The sequence below is a fragment of the Cyanistes caeruleus genome, chromosome 8 (genome assembly GCF_971803275.1).
Source record: "Cyanistes caeruleus chromosome 8, bCyaCae1.hap1.1, whole genome shotgun sequence".
NCBI lineage: Eukaryota > Metazoa > Chordata > Aves > Passeriformes > Paridae > Cyanistes > Cyanistes caeruleus.
Genome location: NC_141708.1, coordinates 5,675,665 through 5,690,906, shown reverse-complemented (window position 1 = coordinate 5,690,906; position 15,242 = coordinate 5,675,665). Strand labels below are relative to the sequence as shown.

The following is a 15,242-nucleotide window of genomic DNA, read 5'->3' as shown; positions in this document are numbered from 1 at the left end:
GTACCTAAAACATATTCCCCAAAATTATCCCTTTTATTGCAAAGAATCATATGCAGTTACTAATTTATATTATATAACATAAAAGCTCTTCTGCTTTCTTTTTGGTGAAGCCAGCTTTTACTGTAACACAGCCAAATACTCAAAGCTATAAACAGGCAGATACAGCTGCCTGCCTATATGACACCCAGTGATCCCTTAATAATAGCTGTACTGAAATAAACAATTTACCCCTCTTTCATCTTCCATATAAGCTACTCCAGAAACTGTCAAAAATTTTAAGTGATACTACCTTGGGACAAGTATTAGAAATTTAATTTAAGAGTCAAAGCAGAAAATGAGCAATTCCATAGTTCTGAACCATTTCAAATACTAATTTGTTTCTAGTTTCCTGAAGAATCCCTGGGTCAGTTTTAGTTCCTCACTTTAGGAGTGTACTTTGTTAGCAATGCCAAATCTTGTGTACCTCGTAAACTGTTCGTCGTGATGCTTTCAGCCTGGCTTCAAATAAATCTCTATCCTCCAACATCCTGGAGAGTCTGCTCTTGTGCTCAAGGGCTTTCTCACGCTCCAGCTGCAGGGTGGTGATCTGAAAACAGAAAATATACAAAGTATGAATTTACTATACATTCGTATTCAATCTACACCAGCCATTAGAAGGAGAAATTTTCTCTTCCCCTTTCAGAGAGAAGACAGAAGAAACTGCTGTCCACTAAAATGGTGTAATCACAAAGCTAACATTTCAATTTTTTTTTCTTTTTTGGAAAGAGCTGGGAGAAAAAAAAACAACAAACAGTGCAAAACCCACTATTTTTTATGCATTGCTAATGCACTTTATCAACTGAACAAAAAATTCTTACCCTTTCTTCTTCCTGTTGCTCCCACAGCTCCATATCACGCACTCTTTGCTCCTCATAGGCAGTCTTTATTAAAGGAATTTCTTCCAAGCGCTTCGCTCTTTCGAAGTAGTCAATCTGGGTAAAGATAACACATCTTTAACACACACATGAACCCCTGATTCATGGAGACTTCTCCAATACATCTGATCTATTATGGTGAAATAACAACAACCACACTGGACCATCCAAGGTCAACCTAACCAAGAACCTGCCTCTACCACTGGCAACTAAGTGCACTGCCAGGCAAGGATGCAGGAATGGAGACAGGCACATCACCATTCTCTCTCAGCATCATCCATTTTCAGATCCCAGCATTTTCTGTGTTGGAAGTGTTTTTGTATTTTAAACATTAGTAGATTTCCTCTCTTGTCCTTCTGAACCCAAAGCTTTTTATATACAACAATGTACTTTGGAAAGAACTCCTGTGTGTCTGTGGCTCACAGCATGAAGATCCAATTTCTACCTACAAACAGCTCTGAACACGGCTCCTGCTGGCTTCATTTGATGCTTCTCACGCCATTAGCCCTTGCAGGCAGAGCAAGGACAACTGCTCCCATCATCAGCTCTTACAACAGGTACACTCTCACAGACTGGCACCACATCCTCTCTCTAGAAATTTGTCAGACAGAGGGGTACTATTTTACAAAAGACATTTCTCCCACAGAAGCCAATCTGCATCATTGATAATTCTTGTTGGCCTCCTGTCAAACTTCCAGTTCAGCTGCATCCTTTTAGACATAAAGAGACCAGAACTGCAGACAGTGCTCAAAATGCAGAAGAATCAAGTTCTCATTGCTGACAAAGAATATTAAGTTTGAAGCCCATCATTTAATATGCAAAGCCAAAGACTGAGGGATTCTTTTTCCTGCTTTCCCTATATAGTTTTAAAATAAATCTAACCAGAACATAATTGAAAGACTTTCTTTTGTCACACTACCCTACTTAGGGTTTTTTGAGAAGAACTTTGTAAAAAGCTTTTTTTTGAAATCCAGCTTAGATACACCCATCAGCTCTATCTTAGTCATATGTTTGCTTTGACAGCTTTAGAGAACTCTAAGAGGAAGCCTTTGCAAACATTCCTTTTATAGGAGCTATGTTGACTTTTCCAGGTAGATTATATTCACTCAGGTGACTACTAATTGTACTGTTAATGTGTTTTCTGCTCCTCTGTCCAGTATAAGCAACAGCTTTACATGCCTGCAGTGTCAAAGATCCTCACTGGAACCTTTCTAACTAACCTGCCATTTTCTAATTGTCCTTTTTCTTCAATCCAGCTGTCACCAACTGTACCATAGAACCTCTGTTTCATCCCTGAATGCAGCAGGAAGTCGGATGAGTTTCATCTTGCCCCGGTCATGTGTTTCTTTTTAATATGACACATTTCTCACACTTTTATAGCTACCCTTTCAGACAGACACTTTTCTGCCATCTAGGAGGACTCTAGCAGTGGAGTTTCCTCTCTTTCAGTGAGGACTAACACCATTAATTAATTTTGATGCTCCATATTAGTCCCTCCTTCTTTGAACGTTTAATGCATTCCAAACATTCTTTAATTATAAGACTTCCCAACTAAGACTCAGTTCACATCCAGCTTAAGCGTCCTTTTTCAAATCAACTCCATTAATTAGAACAGATTTTTGCACAGAAACCAGAGACCCAATTGGTATATAACACATTCACCTTTCTTCAATTTCAGATAGTAACATTTTCAACACCAGTATTATATATGTGTGTATGCACATACCTGTATCAACACAGATCACAGTCACTAAAAAACTGTATGGACATTTTTACCCTCCCTACTTTGTACCTTTTTCTCCTGATTCTTCAGTCGCTCCTGAAGTTCCTTCTTTTCTTTTTCCAGCTGTTCCACTTGTTTAGCCATAATAAAGTCAGGATCCAACTCTTCAAGATCCTACAACCAAGCAAAGTTATCAATATAAAAAGGAGAAAAAACTCCCACAAAAGGCAGTCTTTATTTCCCCAGGTAATAAAGGTCTCATCCAAACCCAGAATTAAAGTTTACTTACATTGTCTCATTTTTAACAGAGACTGTTTGTAAGACCAGTTGCAGTGCAAATCCACAAAATTCAGGTAACCCGGCAATGTAACACTGAAAGCATAACAAAATAACTTCCCACTGCAATAAATCCCCTACCTCAATATCAATATCTTTAAACGCTTTGGCTCCCAGTTCAGTCTTCTTAATCTGCTCCAAACGCTCCCGAACAGTTTTCTTTTTGATCTGCTCATGCTCCTGCAGGATCCGCTCCTTCTCCCTCTCCTTTGCCTCCTGGCGCAGCCTCTCTTCCTCGGCTTTCCGGACTTTTTGCAATTCTGCTTCCCGTTGTTCCAGCTCCTCCTTTTCACGCTGGATGTTCAAACTTTCCAGGCGCTCCTTTCTCTCCTCTATGGTCTGACGGCGCGCAAGGATACGCTGATGCTCCTTCCTGGAATTTTTCAGGAAGGCGGTGACTGCCAGCTGATGTTGTTCTTCCTTCTCTTGCTGAATTTAATTTAAGAATAAGACAATGATGTTAACAGTCCCTCTTAAAAAGGCAGTAAGCAAATCAAATGATTCTCAAGGAAAATGCAGTTAATTCTATTCTCCAAACTTGGCAACCAAATGTAAATACAGCTGAAGTTGCAAATCTAGTCACATATCCAAGTGGCATCCAAGGCAGTACCAACTGCCCAGAATCATGTGCACATGGAGGAAGTTGTCTGTAAAAGATAGTATTCTTCAACATGGTTTGGGTACAAAAATATTGTACACCCAGATGTTACTGATATTGAAATCTTTAACTGCAATGGGCCAGTCTTGTTTGTCTCTGTATGTGTTTGCAAGCATATCACCACATGTACTGTATTTCACCAAAGCTGCTTTGTTCTTTTAAAGTTTTGTTATTTTCCAAACACTAATAGAAGAAAAAAGTATCCTGACACAAAACACAATCTGTGAGATGATTAAAAAATAAGTCAATTTAAACATTGTATTTAAAACCATTTTCATTACCTTATAAAAAACACTAGGCTTCCAGACACTAGAAACATAAACTGTTCTTTAAGCAGTTTTCCCACCCCCTAGCATTTCCCAGAGCACCCCCACAGTTCTCTGTGGACATTGATGCTGTACACATGAGGAGGTGTCACTGTGCCAGCTCAGGCCCATTTCCAGGAGTCCAGCCAAACACTGCAGCCCAAATCAGCTCCCCACACTCCCCCAGCCATGCTACCCCTGAAATGTGAGCACCCGCAGGGATATTTTTAGCAACCTGTCACTTCTAGGGCATTCAGCAAAAACACTGAAACATCCGTACTTTGCTGCAGATCTGCACACACTCAATGCTAAATGGAGGTGCCAGAAACACAAAAATAAAAAGCTTTATACAAATTTAACGATATTGTGAATTATTAGAAATGTGACAAATTAAAAGCTTGTAAACACTTGACAAAAGTGGAAAGTTTTGACCTGTACAATAAAGGAAAAAAAGGTATCAACTTGCTCTGTAGCTTCTCTAACCACACAGATTGATATTAACTTTGATACTGTTCTCCAATTTTACAAGTGTAATGACCACTAATGAGTTAAATGAGGAGGATTTATGTCTTATACAATTACTAACTGTACTAACATGTCAAGTGCAAGACTCACTGCCATTTCTATCCATGGATGTATACTTAAAGCACATTTTTTCTTTCAAATTGACAAGCCAATACCAATCACTAATCAAATCTTTTTAATAAGAGAAAACCTATACAGAAATAAAACTGCTAATATATGTTCAAGCTAACATAAGGAAGTGAGCATCAGATGTCAGTTCTACTTTCTGCATTTAGATTTTAATAATATTACTTAGTATTTCAACCTGTAGAGAATCGAACATGGACATGTTGCTATCAGCCCTTTTTCCCTATGGAACAAATATCTGACGTGTTAGCTATGAAATCCTTCATAAACCTAAAACAAATGAAAAAATTACCACTGATACAGTAAAAAAGTGAAGGTTTAACTTGCCACGACCAAAGCATGCTGGAAATCTGAGACTGATTTACACCTTGCTGCTACAGAGCTCTGCAAAACCTGAAATGTGAGTCTGACCTTGAAGCCAAGAGCCCCAGAGAGGAGGAAAAGAGACAAGTCAGCTCCTGAGCTGCGGGATGTTTTATTCTATAAAGCTACATTCCAGCTTTTTCACAACAGCAGTTTCTCCAGGAAGAAAAAATGAAGCAGGCTCTTGGATTTTCAAAAATGCATGCAAAATTATAAACAAATTCTAGTTCTGTAGGCTCATTTATGGGACAGTTACTATTTATTATATCCTAAACCTGGTATTTGCAAGACTGGAAACTTGAAACTCGGGCCTCTTGTGTACATTTTGCTGTATTTTAGTTATGCCCAGAAACTAACTAGTTGACTGCTTTTAAGAATGACTTCTTAAAAAGAAAAGTGACTATCACTAAGCTGAAAAAAAAAGAATGCAAAACATACATCTAATCTGAGAAAACACATTCATTAAAATATGAGCTTTGTCAACATTCTTGTAAGACTTTAAATGACTTACCATTAAGTGAGGAGGCTTAATAACTGCAAGTGCCTTAGCCAGAGCTGAGGACATGGCAGTCAGTTGGTTTCTGATCTGCTCAGAAGGCATGCTCTGCAGCTGAGGGCCCAGTGGAGCATCCTCTCTAGTACAGTAATTCAAATCTGAACCAAAACTCAGTGTCCTGGTTGTGTGGTCAAGGCGAACCTTTGCAAAAACAGAAAAAAAGGAAGAAAAAGGATTGCATTTTTATTGAACAATTTTCTCTGTTGCTTTGCCTATGGCCACCATGAGTCAACAGGGGCTCTAAGCAGAAATTACTTGAAAAAAAGTTTTGCTATACCACTCTATGAGAAATGCTAAATTAGAAGGAGAAAAATAGCACTGTCAATGAAATCTTTTTATTTCTATGGTTCAGACAAAAAACAAACCCCAACAACAACAACAAAGGCAGTGGAAGAGGCCGAACTTTCAGTGATTCAGTGAAATGAGCACTGAAATACAAATCACTCTTGCCTCTTCCACGAGCCCAGGTATCACTTCACACCAAGTCTTTCTACAGCATTCACCTGTAAGTCACAATGCCTGGCTGCATCCACGATACAACGCTCCAGCTGGAAAGCATCCACAAAAGGAACCAGGGTACACAGACGAGCAAACTCAATGCTTTGATAAATCTGGGCCACCTGAATGTGAACAGAAACTTTATGTATTTTTCCTCAATAAAAAGAAATCAGTTGTTGCTGCATAGGCCTTGAAGTTAACTTGCTAAATTGTCAACAAATGAATATACACGTACTAATGCGTGTATATATATGCAAATACTATATATATATACACACACATATATATATATGCAAATACTGTTTGTGGATTTTATTTCTGTACTGTACTCAGATTAAACCCCATTCCTGAATAGCTGCTTTGTATGAAGGAGACTGGCAGCAGTAACTACATCCAGCTATGCTGCTAATTAGCCTTCAACTATTTCTTTAGCACACCAGAAATAACACTGCTCATCACTGGTAACGAAAGCAGGTCAATGAAATGTGCGTTTTATAAAAAACTTAGATGCATATTAAAAGAAAAAAAAAAGAAACCAAATACCAAAATGAAATACTCCCCTCCCCAACCTTACTCCAAAGTTTTAAGAAACTTGGTACATAATGGAGAAAATCTAGACAAGAGACTACACCACTGTGCCCCACTATCAAGAATAGCTACTATGGCTGTATTTAAATGGTGCAAACTGAAGATATAGGTTGTATCTTAGAAATATGTATTTGAAAATCAAACAGTTTTCTACTTGATAGAAGGAAAAATTATTTCAGCATTGAAGTTTCCACCTTAATCTTCCTCCAAAGCATATTCTAACTTAGGAACATACATTATCTTTACTCATACCTGCTGCAGAAGGCGAAGAATAGTGTTGTTTTGCAGGTGAGGAATGTACAGCTGCAGTTCAGGTTCCTTTTCAGCTTGGTCCTTCACCCAGTTCAGAACCTATCAAAAGTCTGAAAAGTTACTCTATCTGCGTTGACCTGTACAAACTTCACCATTAAAGTAACATTTCTGGTTTACAGCTCTTAAAAAAAGAACACTTCTGTCCAGATACTGCTTTACTAAGTGCATCCTTTGATCAGAACACTTACAGTTACAAAGGAGAGCTGACAGTTTTTGTATGAAGGCGACTGACAGTACTGGCAACATTTACCACACTGCTAATTTACCTTCAAGCTCTTTTTAGCACCTCAAATATCTTTGTTCCCACTATCAGAGAAAAAGAACATTATGTGCTTCATCAACTGCAGAATTTACACTAACCTAATCAACAGCTTTCACATTATTCTAACACTCTATCTTTTAATAGTAAAACCAGTCATTGGTTTATCTTTCCACTTAACACACAACCCACTTGCCAGCATATGCCCACGTGTGCCTATCTTATTTTGCACCTTTAAACAAAATTAACTCAGTATCACCTCCACTAACAAAACCTTCTGATACATTCCCAAAACTCTGCATCTTCATGGAGCCCTATGAATAGCACCCAAAAGACCTGAGTGAATTTTCATTCTATTTCAATAACCTAACTTACTCTATCAGATGTCATACACATGTCATGGTAATGGAACTTCACCAGATCACGGTTACTATTGAAAAATCTGGCAATAGAAAAAGCTAGTTGATATTTACCACAAATCAATATTGAAATAACAGACTATTAGTCAAGACCAATTACTACACACACAAAGCTACAAAAAACTTACCTTGCTGACACGGGCACTCAACTTGAGCGGGTGAAAGTCTACTTCAAGCCAATTGTAAAGTTCTTTCACTTCTGGAACTACATATTGCACTACATTGAACCTGACCTACAGTCAACAAAAAAAAAATCCAAAGATCTCAACGTTGATACAGTATTAACCAATAGTTAATGCTTTAAGAATTTCACATTCAACAAGTTAAAGAGGCAACAAATGTGGTTTTTAATACAGGAGACTATGTATTTTTCATTACACTCTTAACTGCAGTGACAGTAATTCTACACTACATCACTTAAATGTAGTTAAAAATGGAAAAGTAGACAAAAACCAAACAAGCTAAACAGACTAGAGTACCATTATTTCCATGACAGAAGCCTACTACACAAACATAGATCCACATCCAAACTAAAACCACACATCTCTGCTCATGATTACATTTCTGAAGCCTAAAATTGTGGGTTTGAGGTAGACTGGACAGCTGCTGCAAGAAGAATTAATTAAGATTGTAAAATGAGCTTTGAATCTAAATTTTAGATATGAGTGCAAACAACTGAAAGAAATTCAAACATTCTCCGTTGCTTAAAACCTAATTGCTAAGCACAGTGCTCTAGAGGAACAGGGCTCAGTGTTAGGAAGCTGCTCACCTGAACCCCAGTACTCACCATGTCATTGATGAGGCTGGCCCGTGTAGGGGGGGCCTGCAGCCCCAGCAGGGTGGCCAGGCGCCGCTGTTTCTCCACAATGATTCCATCCATATCCAGGAGACGAGCAATATCAGTTCTCTCTGGAGTTATTGGAATGGACAGGGTGGCCAAAAGGACTCGAGTGGACATCCTGGTGATGAAGCAAAAATGCAAAAGATGAACTGCTAGACAGCACTTACTAATTCCTGCTCATGTATGTGCCAGTTCAAGAGAGGAACGAGGAGCATCCATGATGCAAAACTGAGTAAAAACACCCGAAATAACAGGAGACAGCAACTACACCACGAGAGGAAATTGTGAAATCTTGTGAAGAAGATACCACCACTCAGAAAAGAAAAAGAAAACAAACTCCCAGATATTTATTTATTGACTTGCATATCTTCTCAGGCAGTAAAGAGAAGGAATCTTAACCAAGGTGATGCTAATGTTTAAAATACTTACACTGCAGCTTTGTAAAACATCCTCCTTGCTCTAGATTTCTTTTGAGGCAATTAGTACTGGCCAATTTAGACAGAGCTGCTCATAGCCATACATGTCATCTGCTTCTTTTGGGGTACAATTTAGTCTATTTTTGAACCTAGGGGGTTAAAAACAGATTCTAAGATCACAGCAAGTATCTTTCCCCACCTCTGCATCTCCTCTTGTGTGAGATTCTTTCGCATTTCTCTTGATAAGTGATAAAGTCGGTGAAGGGTGGATGCGTGAAAAAGAGCATTTCCTGATTTCCAGAAGACAGTTGAAACTTTGTGATAGTAATTTGCCATCAGCTGTGGTTTGGGGGGCTTCTTAGACAGTGCAAATAGTCCATGAATATCTTCCACTGCTTTGAAAGCTTCCTAAAAAACCCCAAAACAACCAAATACACTACTGTTAGTAAGTTTTTTGTAACACCCCAAAAAAAGAAAAATATAAATTTATTAAAGGTTATAAGACGATAAAATATTTAATACTACTGAAAGCTGTGAGCGTCAGTTTTTTCAGCTACATGAAATTAAATACTTCTTTCCTAATAAATTATTTGGACATACTCCATTAACTGTCTGCTTAAAATACGGCACTTCTGAAAACTTGTTTCATTCAGATTTTCAAGCTACAAATCAAGAAGGGGAAAAACAACCAAACAAAAAAAATCTCTGAAAGTTCTGCCAGAAAAGCTTAAAGTGCTATGCAGGAACACCAGACTAAGCATTTAATATCCTAGGTACTAAAACTTTACTCTTCAGCTCTTATCCTTTTTCTTCACCTTGCTGCATGTCCCATGAGACATGAACAGCGTGGAGCAAATCTTGGGAAGGCAGGAGACCAAGCGTGATGGGGAGCCCTGCTGCATACCTGCCACAGCTCCATGCTGATAGCACTGTCCAGCTGCACCAGCCTGGTCTCCAGGTGCATGGACTGGCTGTCAGGGTTGTTGAGGTTGATGGCTGTGCTTTGGTTGTGGTGCCGCTGGATCTGCCCCAGGTGCATCCGCAGGTTATCGCAGAGCTTGCGGAACTCCGCTTTCCGCGTGTACTGCAGGCAGAACTTGAAAGCTGCAAAAAGGAATAATGTCAATTAAAAATGTTCACTAATGGTGACTTCATGGTAGTTCTCAATGGGATTCAAATATGTAAATCAGTACACTTAGAGAGTCTTCATTTGCAGTCAAAAGACATCTCAAACATGATACAATCTGTCTGTCACACATAATGAGTAAGTGACAATGCAGAGCATTTTCATCTTGACCCCAAAAGGTGAAGATGTTTCTACATAATTAAGCTTAAAGAGCAAAGGGAATACTTTAAGTCTCTTTAAAAATGTTCTAATTTATGCAGTGATTCCAGCTTTTAGTTTGAACTAAGAGCACACAAAATCCTGTGAATGGCACGAATTCAGGTTTTGGCTTTGTAAAATGTGGGGGAAAAATTCCCAAGGCATCTAAATATGGCAAAGTCAAACGAGGCTTTCAAATGTCTGGAAATGACAGACAAAAACCCTGTCATTAATCCCATAGTTCTCAAAAACCAGTCCTTGTTCTGGCTTCTGGAAATAAGCACAATACAAGTGCAAGAAAGAGGTCAAGAAGAGGGGATGGACTGTAGAGGGTAATCAAGACCACCCAAAACCCTGGAAGCCCTCCAACCCATTTCCAGAAAGGTCCAGAAGAACAGACAGAGCAGGAGAACTGATTTGCATACCAAGTGAGAAACTTATCTATAAAAAGGTCAAGCCCAGGTGTGTGTACACCCCCAGGACCCTGGGCACCCCCATCAGCTGCATCCACACTGGAGTGAAGACTGGTGATTTCTCTCTTTTTTCCTCCCATTCTTTCTCTCTAAGCTTCTCTTTAATTCAACCCTCTCTCCTTCCATGCTATCCCTTTATCCAAAACCCACTGCCATGTGCTCATACTGGCAGGTCAGGGACTAACACACTGATTTTCATGCCAAGTGTGTCATTTTCTACTAAAACTTTTTAAGCTTTTGAGGACCCTCTGATTCTTGTTGATCCTTTTGACCACAAGCATCTACAAATCTTAGATGCTCCCCTCCCCTAAAGGGGACACACACCACATCATTATGGTTCAAGTTTCCATCTTTTGCACCTACCTTGCTGTGCAATGTCATGGTACAGGCGTTCTACTCGAGAATTATTTCGGAGAAGATCCAAACACTGTCTGTAGGATTCCCACAAAAATTTAACCCAGGGTGTCAAAAGCAGGCGGTCAGTACGATCCTGAGTGTCTTCTCCACTTACAGCACTCAAAAGAACACTTTAGTCAGGGCAGCAGGATAAAGAAAGAAAAAAAAGAGAAGTGGTTTATTCCCTACAATTCTCATAAATTTTTCTTACCAGGTTCTAAAACAAAACTGGACAAATCTGAACAGCTAATTGCTGCTGAATGGTCTATTGCTTATTTTCAAACTGGTCCCTCAGATCAGTTTCCCTTTTCCTTTAAGGGATGTAGATAATTATTTCAAACTTTTACATTTCAAACTTTGGCCACTCTATATACAACGGACATCTCCAAGCTCCAGAAGTAAGACATCAGCAGCTTGTATCCTTCCAAGGAAACTAACTCCAAGATTTTCACCTTCCCTTTCCTAGCAGGGAGCTGTGTCCTGTACCTCTGTTAGAGTCAAGTATCAGTGTCAATGCAGACACTTTAGTACTTGCTGACACTTCCCTTTTAGTCACCAGCACTGCTGCCAGAGTTCACTTCGTGTTGACATGTGACACAAGCACTGTGTTATGATCCGCACACGTCAGAAACCAGAATACTCACATTAACATTTCAAATCCTTTACAAATTCTGACATGAAAAAGATGCTTAAATACATCAGAAGTAAGAGACGATGATCTTGCGTGTAGAACTTCATTGCCTCATCACAGGAATATAAGACAGGTGAAAGCATTCAATGCTCTGTCCCAAAAGATCCCTTTCTGCTGAACAATCCACTCAACATATTAAACTTACATAATTCATCTTCCCTAAGCCTTCATTTTTAAAATTCTTTTTAAACTGTTTTTAATAGAAAGTCTCAACTCTTGTAACTCTTTCCTGCTACACCACTTCCAGTTCTAATTTGCATCCTTGGGTGCTACATACACTATTAAACATGACACATCACCACTGCCTTCTCAAACAGATCAAGAGGTGAATCCAGTAAGAAAGCATGAGAAGTCTAGAAAACAGGACCTAAAAAACACTAAGAAAATTGTGCTTGTTCAGATGTGAAGTGTGATGGAAAAGATCCATTCTCTAGTCCTCTGTTATAGAAAGGAGAACAAGGAAAAGAGAGGTCAGTAAATCTTCACTGTTTAACTATTAGTGAATTCCTCTGTAACAATTTCAGGCACTGGAAATAACAGGAATGGCACTGCTCCCTTATTGAAAACACGTCTGTCACCTTTTCTTTTTTATAACCAACTTCTAGACTAGAGAATTTAGCTGTTAACATGTAAATAGAGCCTTCTAATCCATAGATAGAAGAAATAGGTCATTCTGAGTATTATTTGACTACTACAACACTATGCCTACACAAGACAAATATTCAGTAATTTCTTCAAATTTTTTTGTAATTTCTAATCACCATTCTAAGTTCTCATTACTCATCCTACTAATTCTCTCTTGAATGTACTTTTCATGCCCTTTCTTCTGTTATCTCATCATTTAACCAAGCAAGTATAAAGTAACATTTCTTTTGTTTGCACATGCACAACGTACAGAAAAAATGGAGGCTATCACATACAGGAACTAAATTGGTTTGATATAATTAACAGCATTTCTAAATAAACCAGTAATGAGCAGTTTACCATACTAAACTCTCCAATACATCTACAGAGGCAGATCTGAGCAGACACTGGAAAGTGGTGACCCAACTCTCAGAACCACTCCCACTACACCTAGATTTTCTATTCCCTACTGCCTGCTTTCTTTACTCAGACTTAGGATTTCATTCAATGTAAAATTCCTGCTTTCATCCCTACCTTTAAAACCTCTAGAACACCACTAGTATTCCATTTCAAGTCTACCACATTTATATCTCAGCTCTGTGAATGAAAATAAGGATACTTTCTGTGAATTGCTACATTTTAAAGACAGGCTGCACACCTTTCTGGAGTCTGAATGTTATCCAAGTCTTCTATGTCCAGTACCATCTGCTGGGATTCTTCCTTAGCTGCTTCTGTTTTTTCTTCAGCTAATTTTAAATAGGCTCGAACAACATCCTCCAAAGATTTGATGTTAACCTACACCAAAGGCAAAAAAATGGGAAGATGTTTCCACTCACAATAAGTAACAAATCTTTTAAAATGTAACTGCTACAAACCCAAGAACATCTAAAAGGCAGATTAATCCTAATTCCTGAGAAATCAGTTACTTTTAGATTATATCAACTGACAAATATAAATAAGTACATATAGCTTATATAAATAAGTAATTTATAGCTGACAGGCTATAAATAAGTACAAAGTATTAAAAATCAAAAGCCATACCTGCTGGCAAATATTCTTGTACTGGTACAGTCCTTCTTTTGCCAGGTGACTCTTGCGCAGATCCACGCAGAGTTCCAAGTACTTCAGCATAATTGGCTCGTGGATTTTCTGCCATGTTCGGTGTTTTTTACTTTTCATAACATCATAGAGAACATCAAGGGCAGGCTGCTTTTTGCCAACCTCAAGAAATTCTGAAAGTAAAATCCCAGTTAGCAAAAGAGTTGCACACCAGAAGATGCATGTTTTATACTTAATACAGGAAACATTCAGAATTTAATCAACTCTACCCAAAGTGCATTGATGGTTTGATTTACTTGGCCAGATCAAAAACATTGGCAACTCAGTGCCAGTCATTCAATGACGTAACTGGCAAACAAATGTAGACCAGTAAATTTACATGGGAATTTCAGAATAGTAGAAAGGTCTCTCCATCCATCCAGGCATGACTGAGCACTTCATAGACATGACTGTGTATGAATGCACACATCCAGTTTTAACCATCCTCAATTCATCAAGGACAAGGAATACCCACCAGGAGGCTTGTGGGTACAAGGCCTTGGCTACCTACCAAGGACATTTAACAAGGTGTAAAACACACCATGAATATGACTGAAAGAGAAAGTCCTGCTCTCAGGTGGAGGAAGGAAAAAAACTTCACACAGCAAAGCTATTCATCTGCTGTTTTTAACTCATGAGTGGTTTAGCACTTCAGTTTAAAGAAGTTACGTCAAAAGCTGCTGCAGTTCAGTTGAAGGGTCACCTTTTATATCAGCCTTGCTGCTGAAACCAGTGCCCCATTTAATCATCCATAAGCAGCTGCTGTTATTAACAGGAGCTCTCAGCAACTCCCACCTCTGATACCCCACACATTCTGCCTCGCACAAAACACAGCAAACCACCCACTGGAAACACTGAGGCAGCGACCCACATCCACACAGACCCTACTCTGAATGTACTCTGCACTGCAGAACAGCAGGAGAAATGAACACAGAATGGGAAGCAAACAGGTTTAAAAGATAAGGGAGGTCAAGTACAGCCTATTCTTAAAGGCTGTGGGGTAGAGTCGGTACTTCCCATGAAGTACTTTGGAAAGCACTCCAATCCTAAAGAAATAATGGCAGAAACTATTAAAGTAGGGGCCTGCTCCAGGGGCTCAGACATGAGACATAGCTTACAAGTTATGGAATCTCACATTTGAAGTTAAACATGGCAAAAGGTTTAGATTGAAAGCAGCAAAGTGGTTTTAATTTAAGGACCACAATAGCTCATATTCAGGGCTCAGTTTATGTAAATAATGAGCTGGTAGAAGATGAGCAAGTTCCTTTCTAGAGAAAGCACCATGATGCAACTGAAGATAATCAAAGTTATGATGTGACAGTATCCAGCAGTGCTTTACTTACCAAGGGAATTTTAACAAAGCTACCCTCCATCTCATAATTTACACTGTCATTCTATCTCAGAGCTGCTTTTGAGACAATTACAGTTCAGCTTTAGACTTCATTAATGAAAATAAACTTGAAAGACAAGTTTAATCCTGCAACAATGCCAGGACACTCCAACCACAGCTCTCAGCAGTCGATAACCCACTGGACAAAGCACAAAATTAATATATGTTGTTTTGAAACTTTTAATTAATTCTGGCCAAGCAAGTTCCTACAAGTAAGTCAAATAATTAAGGCTAATTTAAGAGACACTTCAGTAAAAGCACAAAATGAACCTAAAGAATCAAATCCAGCACACAACACCATGCTTTACAGTAGGAACTGTAAGTTATGGAAACTCAGATCTGTAACATACAAACTGTAAAGCTGAGTCCATAAGTAGCTGTAAGAGCTACTTTCTACTAGTTTTGTT

General features: G+C 38.8%; 1 protein-coding gene and 1 non-coding gene across 2 annotated transcripts in view; both read right to left on the bottom strand.

Annotated features, from left to right (window-relative positions):
* The window catches only part of EIF3A (eukaryotic translation initiation factor 3 subunit A), a 28,806-nt gene that overhangs the window by 11,124 nt on the left and 2,440 nt on the right, over nucleotides 1-15,242 (bottom strand). Inside the window, exons 2-15 of the mRNA XM_086900631.1 lie at nucleotides 13,389-13,579; nucleotides 13,006-13,142; nucleotides 11,000-11,163; nucleotides 9,744-9,943; nucleotides 9,039-9,247; nucleotides 8,370-8,541; nucleotides 7,711-7,815; nucleotides 6,845-6,943; nucleotides 6,010-6,126; nucleotides 5,462-5,647; nucleotides 3,055-3,402; nucleotides 2,707-2,811; nucleotides 858-971; nucleotides 464-586 (exon numbers count right to left, since the gene is read on the bottom strand). Coding sequence (XP_086756757.1) covers nucleotides 464-586; nucleotides 858-971; nucleotides 2,707-2,811; nucleotides 3,055-3,402; nucleotides 5,462-5,647; nucleotides 6,010-6,126; nucleotides 6,845-6,943; nucleotides 7,711-7,815; nucleotides 8,370-8,541; nucleotides 9,039-9,247; nucleotides 9,744-9,943; nucleotides 11,000-11,163; nucleotides 13,006-13,142; nucleotides 13,389-13,579 — 2,270 coding nt within the window. The remainder of the gene's footprint in view (nucleotides 1-463; nucleotides 587-857; nucleotides 972-2,706; nucleotides 2,812-3,054; nucleotides 3,403-5,461; nucleotides 5,648-6,009; nucleotides 6,127-6,844; nucleotides 6,944-7,710; nucleotides 7,816-8,369; nucleotides 8,542-9,038; nucleotides 9,248-9,743; nucleotides 9,944-10,999; nucleotides 11,164-13,005; nucleotides 13,143-13,388; nucleotides 13,580-15,242) is intronic.
* On the bottom strand, nucleotides 6,363-6,495 carry LOC111931420 (small nucleolar RNA SNORA19). Its single transcript, XR_002865533.1, has one exon. It is a non-coding gene; the product is annotated as a small nucleolar RNA SNORA19 (small nucleolar RNA).